The sequence below is a fragment of the Mytilus trossulus genome, chromosome 11, assembly GCF_036588685.1.
Source record: "Mytilus trossulus isolate FHL-02 chromosome 11, PNRI_Mtr1.1.1.hap1, whole genome shotgun sequence".
In the NCBI taxonomy this organism is placed as follows: Eukaryota; Metazoa; Mollusca; class Bivalvia; order Mytilida; family Mytilidae; genus Mytilus; species Mytilus trossulus.
In genome coordinates, this window is record NC_086383.1 from 9,941,281 (window position 1) to 9,949,102 (window position 7,822).

The window sequence follows — 7,822 nt, forward strand, 5'->3', positions numbered from 1 at the left end:
ATCCTGGCTGATTGCTCGACGGAAGAGCCAGACAGAATACAACATGGTTTGATATTGGGATTATATTGTTTCGAATTCATTGCAAATGATTTTTTATTTTATATATTTGACATGCAAATTTTAAAAAAAATAGGTATATTGATTTACATCGTTAATCATTTCAGTTAATTAACGATTGACAACATGTTAAATTTAGTAAAGTTGCCGGGCTATAATTGGAGGTGTGGCACCAGGTGGGGTTAATATCGGGAGTACAGGACATTAAGCAGCTTTTGAGATCGATGGACTCGTGAATATTTTTTTTTTTTGGTTTTTTTTTTTTTGTAGGAAATCTGGTAGCGGCAATTTTTAAGCTTCTTGACCAGAAAAATTCAGTAGGCATATATATTAATACATAAAATTGAGAATGGAAATGGGGAATGTGTCAAAGAGACAACAACCCGACCATATACGGTAATCGACAACAGCAGAATAGAATATATGTGTCAGCCCTTTCTTGTCCGAATAAAATGGTCCGAAAATAGCATTTTATGATTAATATAGATTGTTTATTACTAGTACCTGAGGTTTTCAATAATGATGTAGCCTTTAAAAGCCGACTATATGGTATTAGGTTTTGTCATTGATGAAGGGTGTAGGTTGCATATAGTTGCTTACATCGACGTTATTTGTACTTCGCGTTGGTGGATAGTTGTCTCATTGGCAATTATACGGTTTATTACCACATCTCCTTATTGTATATACCTGAATAATCCAGTCGTAATATTCCACTGACAAACGACTATTTCATTAACCCCGTAATTAGGAGAGCCTCAATTACGTTGAGGGACTGAACTAGTCGGGATATTTTTTTTTATATAGTTTCCGTTCTAGAACGAAAGTACACGTCAGTAAACAAAATTAAACTGGGATCCTGTAAACATGAAATTTTTGTTTTGCCTTTTTAAGACGCATTTTCTGTAATTAATGGATTAAAATAACTTAGGTATATATTCCACATAGAGGTACTCCGACTAATAGGAGGATAATACACTGAAGAAGAAGCCGAGCGCCATCTGTCGTCATAATGATAGTTAGCATAATACAACGGTGACATTTAACGCTTCGACATTTCACACATCGATAATTCACGAATCGACAAGTCACATGTTACAAGTTACAAAACATAAATATACAAAATTTACCAATAAGGAATTTTGAAATCTACAAGTTACAAATTGACAATTAACAAATGAAGAATGTTGAATTTTAATACAAAGATACAAGTTACAAATCAGTCGACAATTTACGAATGAAGCATTATGAAATTGCACAGTTACTAATAACAAACTGACAGTTTACCGATTAGGAATGTTGAAACTACAAAGGTGCAAGTTACAAATTGACAATTTACGAATTAAGCATTCTGAATTTTACAGTACCAAGTTACACATTAACAATTTACGAATTTACAATTTAGAAATAACACAGTTACACGTTACGAATTGACAAGTTAAATTACGAATTAAGAATATTGACCCCGTTGGATTTCCATAAGTTATTAGCTTAGTGCTGAAAAACGTAAAATCACAAAAATACTGAAATCCGAGGAAAACTAAAAACACGAAGACTATTATCAATGGTTAGATCAAAAGCTCAAACATATCAAACGAATGGATAACAACAGCTGAATTGGTTTTAATCACCAAAATCAAATAAAATTAAAACCACATTATCGTCTTCTCAAACAAAACACTTTGGAAGAAACATTGCAAAAACATTAAACGAAATGTAAACGTTTGCTATTGTAGAATACACCTATCTAATAACATAAATATATACTGTTAATTGACTACATTTTATATACAAGTGATTGGACAATAATGGATAATTCAAAGTGTCTTCCATATTAAACTCTGATATATTTCTAAAATTATTCCAAAAATATGTTATTGTGTCCTTAATGTCCTTCAAATATTTCTAACTTTACAACTGTATGTAATGTAAAATATTTGTTTTCTCCTTTGTGATCTACTTTGTTAAAAGTAACTGAACTAGTTTGGTAACCACCTCCTTAAAATCCCAAGGTTCTTTTTGCAGAAAACAAAAGTACTTTTCTACCTCTCTTTTGAAGGAGACATCGTCAATAATATCAAATAACTCTTCTGCGGAGGGGAGAAGACACGAAAGAGGAATTGCCTCCTTTAGGACACATTCTGGTTCTTTTGAATCAGTCTTTCGTTTGCCTGGTGTACTTTCGAATGGATTAAAATCGATCTCTTCATCAAGATATCCATAGTACAACTTCACTTTGTCTTTAATACCTATCCTTGTGTATAACTCTGCATTTGAACCAAATCGTTTTGCATTCATTTGGAAATGTATTTCGCTCAATTCAAGAAAAGTTGACTTCTCATATTCTTTTTCCTGCTTTATCCATTCATCGCCATGTCTGATATCGCTTGTGGCTACGGCATCTTTAGGAATTAAAAGTTTTAATGATGGTGAATACTTTAATTTGTTTTCTAGATGCTTACTTTTTATTGAGACGTATTCAACAAAGTTATAAAATATTTGGTCATAACAATGTTTAAGTATAACAAAGAGTTCTATTACGCGTGTGCTAAACTGACTGTCCGACCAATATGAATCATCTGAATAAAATTGTATCATATAAAAAAGGATATTTTTTAGTGTATATGAGCCAACTATTGATTCTTTGCATCGCTTACAATGTTCACGAACCTCCATCGTCGGTAAAAATGTTTTAACTATGAGTTTTGCTACAGTGTAAACTCTGTGTCTGCTCTCTGTTTTTAAAAGAGCTTTCTCAAGATGAGCTTTGCTTGGTCGAAAAGCGTGGTTTTCATACCTGAAAATAGCATAGATAACTCCTTCGTTGTTAGCTAACTTATCTATATAGGACTGTTTTATTTTCAATTCATCTGCGTGTGGTGAAAGTGTGGCCTTGTTAAAAGGAATCAAAATGGTAACATCGATATCTACTTCAAAGCAGTCGGTGCTACGTATCAAATGGAAGGTTACAGCGGTTTTTCTTGTAAAGAAATTGCAACCCGTTAGCACTATTTTCCAATCATCATTCAAATTTTCAACTAATGATGCTAGTATTAATTCATGGATACCAAATCTGATGGCATCGGTAAATGCATCCGGATTACCAAAATTAAAATCTTTGGCATAGTCACGGATATGCTTATTTGTATCCATGTTGTAGGGATAAAATATATCTATTTCTGATAGTTGTGGTAGAAAAATAACGAAATCGAATTCATCAGGTCTGCCAACTTTGGTTTGCTCTCCCATACTTCCGGCTAGATGTAGTTTGCTGTTTTGAAACACTGCGTACGTTTCCTGTAGCAATTTAAGGGTCTTGTCAAAGAGCGTTTTTATATAGATTTTTACATCTTCATATGTCCCTTTTCGGTTATTTTCAATTGATAGCAATTTCGTTAAAAATGAGGTCCTGTGACATCCACGTGTTTGCAACATCTGTCCTGATTTTGTTTCTAAGTGGGAAACAAGTCCATTGATATCTTCGTCATCGCAGTCACTACTTATGCTCTCCAAACTATGTTGATGATCTCCCGGTATTAATTGATATGGCCATTTAAGTAAATTATCATATTTAGCGGAAAAGCGTGATTCCATTATTTCTGAAATAGATATACATTTTGTTTGTATTCAAGCTATGTACAATTAAACTTCTGTAAATGTTATACATAAATTGATTAAAGATGATTTCAAATAGCATTTTCTAAAAGCAATATAACCTGGTAAGAAGGAGTTTAATAAGAAAATACAATACTGTAAATCCAGAAATAATTGCAGATATTTATTATTGTAATTTTTAAAAAAATAAACGAAAATGCGAGATAAGTTATTGCGATTTCAGGGAAATCAAGATTCATATTTATATCATGAATTAAAAATGCTTATTCTTATAGTGCAACTATTATCCAGTCTTATTATCGAACTTACAAAAATCTCGAAAAATTGTGTGAATTTATAGCACTATATTAAATAGACCATAAAGTGTCAAGCTTTTTTTTTTATTTAGGTGTAATACCATAATTTATTTCACCTATTAGTCTTTGTTTAATTGTTCCATAATCTATCTTTGTTCAAATAAAAAAATACTTGAGTAAAGTTTTATCCTTTCCAGTACTATAGAAAAAAAATCACATTACATTTCACTGCATATCAGAAAAACAACCACCACTTAAAGTTTGATCTTCAAAACCCTCCGTTGACGCTCGAATAAAAAAAGTTATAAAGGTCAAATAGAGTACTTAATTATTATGCAATGCGGACCAAAAATAAAATATTTGACCCTAAGCAATGTTTGGTTTAATGCTGTCACAATAGGTAACATATATCTTGTCAACTCAAAATAAATAAACTCCTCATATATACCAGGAATGAATTGTCTTTTTACGTCAGATGCGCGTTTCGTCTACACAAGACACATCAGTGACAAATCCACAAAAGTTTAAAACGCTAAACAAATTACTAAGTAGAAGAGCATTTAGGACAAAAATTCCGAAAAGTTTTAACAAAAACAGCTTAGGTGATCTATTTCTGAGATAGAAAAGCCTTAGTATTCTTCTTCCAAAAACCACAAGACAGTTTTTACCTATTCACGACATATGCAACTTTTTAAACAGTTATTGGACCGCTGATGTCTGGCACAACAATAGCAGCTCGCTCTGTTTCAAGATGCGGCACACCTTTTATAATCGAAATCGACAAAGGAAGATGACAAGTACAAAACGGAGCATTGGCTCATACCGAACAGTGAGGGCTCCAAAAAATTACTAGTGTAAAACCATTGCAACGGTCTTATCTATATAAACAATTAGAAAACACGTTAATTTTAATTAATCCTGCTGCTTACTTTAAACCACCCACTTTCCTACCTTTCTGAACTGCTTTGGTAGATGTCTAAGGTGCAAATGACAATTTATTATATGAAAATTTTAATAACATTGACTGAATGTACAGCGCTGAGTATAGACAGTTATATGACAACTTTAAATGAGTAGCTTCTATTTATACTAGAAACGCGGACCCCTTGATCTAGAACACTCTAGCAACAACCGTACAGGTAAATCGTCTTTTAACAGCATAGGATTAAAAGATGGGTGAATTCCGAGAGAAATCGAAAAAAACATAACTGAAATAATATAATAACATTTATAAATTGTAAATTCGTAATAGTATCATCATTGAAATTATTTTTGTCGTCAAACCTCGAAATCCGCACTGAATATTTATTTCAAATTAAAAATTTATGTCAGTTTATTATACATGCTATCTGTATATTGGCGGGGCTTGCTTACCCACGAAATATAATCAACATTTCTAAATGAAAAAGCAAGACAGAAAATATTTGATATGAAAATATAGCGATTAACGCAGTCTTATACATGTTATATTACAACTTACCATAGGAAGAAGATATGTCTAACCAGATAAAAGGGAAAATGCTAGACACTCACATCGTCACAGGTATTTTCATTTTATACCTGAAAAACTTTGTCCACATATAACGTAACGGTATGAATCACGTCTTTATCATTTAAATTACATTTTCCTTTCAATAAAAATATTTAAAAAGCAATTATCAGTTTTAGCTACCTTATGCAATTTAACACAAATAATTGATATATGTGCGTGTGTAGACGAAATTGTGCCTTCCTGTTTGAATGTCTAATTGGTCATTGATTTGTATTTAAAATGGTCTTATATGAATAACCAGCAATCTGTGATCTTTGCTTATCTATTCGCCTGAATGATATAATATGTAGTAATTTTTTTTAAAAGATGGTAATTCTTTAATTAATATGAATTTATAAAAGAGAGACGAAAACTACCGAAAGTCGGAATAACAAATACGTTAATATAATCAACGGTTTATTAAACCGTATGACTACATATTTCCTGCACTCGGCCAAAAAAAGTGGTGATAAACTAATTTTTGTAGGGATGAGCTAATTTGAATGTGTTTGTCCCTTTTTCCTATTCGATACCAATTAAATCATCATTTTTTTATCCATTTTTGTCCTTGCCAGAAAACTGTCACAATTCTCCATTTCATTTTGATATTAACTGTGTTTGTAAGCTGATTTAAACTAAAAACTAAAAAGCATAAAGGTTGTTTGTAAATGCCTGTACCAAGTCAGAAGTATGACAGTTCTTGTCCATTCGTTTCTGATGCGTTTTGTTATTTGATTTTGCCATGTAATTATGGACTTTCCGAATTGATTTTCCTGTAAGTTCAGTATTTTTGAGATTTTACTTTTTTCGTAACATTCAATGTATGTTTGACAATGATTGTCCTGTCTCGCATCCTGGCGTAAATACTAAATTTAGTCCTGGTATCTATGATGAGTTTATTGCCGCTATAAAAAGTTATAGATTCTATATATGACTTTTGGATTGGTTTGGATTTCGGTCTGTTTCTGAAATTTATTCTTACATACTTTTGATTTTTTAACCCTGTATGCTAACATTGCATATGAAAATTTTAAAATTGTTTGTTTGCACATTGAACGACAAATGTATGTGACGTATAAAAAAAAATATCTGACGTCAGACAATCAAATCAATCAATGTGTTCGTAGATAGTAGATGTTTTTGTGTTCAGTTAAATTGTTCCTTTAAAACTTGTTATACGATGATTACTGATGTCCAATATTTTGACTATTTTATTTATTGTGTCTGTTTATTTAACGCATCAATGTATTAAAAATAACGGAATTTGATGAGACTGTTATTAAAGTGAGAGGGTTAGCGCTATAGAACCATGTTTAATCCACCATTTTCTATATTTTAAAATGCCTGTACCAAGTTAGGAATAGGACAGTTCTTGTTCATTCATTTTTGATGAGTTTTGTTATTTGATTTTGACATGTGATTATGGACTTTCCAACTTGATTTTCCTCTGAGTTCAGTATTATTGTGATTTTACTTTTTACATACTGGACAAACATAAAAGTTCAAAAGTTCAATTCACTTAACTACAAGTGAAATTAAAGGAAAAAAAGTGAAAGGTCAATACAACCAATTTGGTCTCAACAAAAAAAAATGATAGTGAGTATTAATTTAATCTTTCGTTTGTGGTACCTTGTTGTATTCTGTTGAGTGTGCTTTTGTCTACACACAAATGCTTTTTTAATATGTTAAAGTAAATCACAAACATTCAAATTTGCTTCTTAAAAGGTGCAAAACTGTACTTTGACATTTGCATACAAAACATATGGTATGGGCTTTGCTGAAGGCCGTACGGTGACCTATAGTTGTTAATGTCTGTCTCCTTTGTTCCTTTGTGGAGAGTTGTCTCATTACAATCATGCCACATCTCCATTGTTTATATTTTATGTGTGTTGGTGTTTGTTTAAGTTGCACTTCGGTGATCCTGATGTTTCTTTGTTTTCCTCTTATAGTTGACGTGTTTCCCTGGTTATGGTTGTTTACTAAAATTTGTTTTTCTCTCAATCGGTTCATGACTTTTGACTATCAGTTAACTACTGTTATTCATATCCGACCGACTATGTGACTCTATAACCATTTTTCATTGAAAATTTTAGTGTAAAACATTTTTTCTCTCTCTTTTTAATACAGTATTTTTAAAGTAGTCATGGTTTTCATTGTATATACCGAACAAATATAAACATGTCACAACCAGAACATGATTTTGTAGAAAAATATTACACAAAATACAAATAAATATTATTTGAGCAGTAAACCATTACATTTCACAAATATCGTGCTCCGATACTATCAATGCCAATGTTTTAAATGTTTGTTGATCCTAGTAGCC

The 7,822-nt window shown here is 31.6% G+C and overlaps 1 protein-coding gene across 1 annotated transcript; it reads right to left on the reverse strand.

Annotated features, from left to right (window-relative positions):
* Positions 1-1,284: 1,284 nt before the first annotated feature.
* On the reverse strand, positions 1,285-5,556 carry LOC134691697 (uncharacterized). Its single transcript, XM_063552257.1, has 2 exons — positions 5,446-5,556; positions 1,285-3,653 (listed from the first exon to the last, which is right to left on the reverse strand). The coding sequence occupies exon 2, from the start codon at positions 3,646-3,648 to the stop codon at positions 2,011-2,013; it is 1,638 nt and encodes a 545-aa protein (XP_063408327.1). The 5' UTR covers positions 3,649-3,653; positions 5,446-5,556; the 3' UTR covers positions 1,285-2,010.
* Between the last annotated feature and the right edge of the window lie 2,266 nt (positions 5,557-7,822).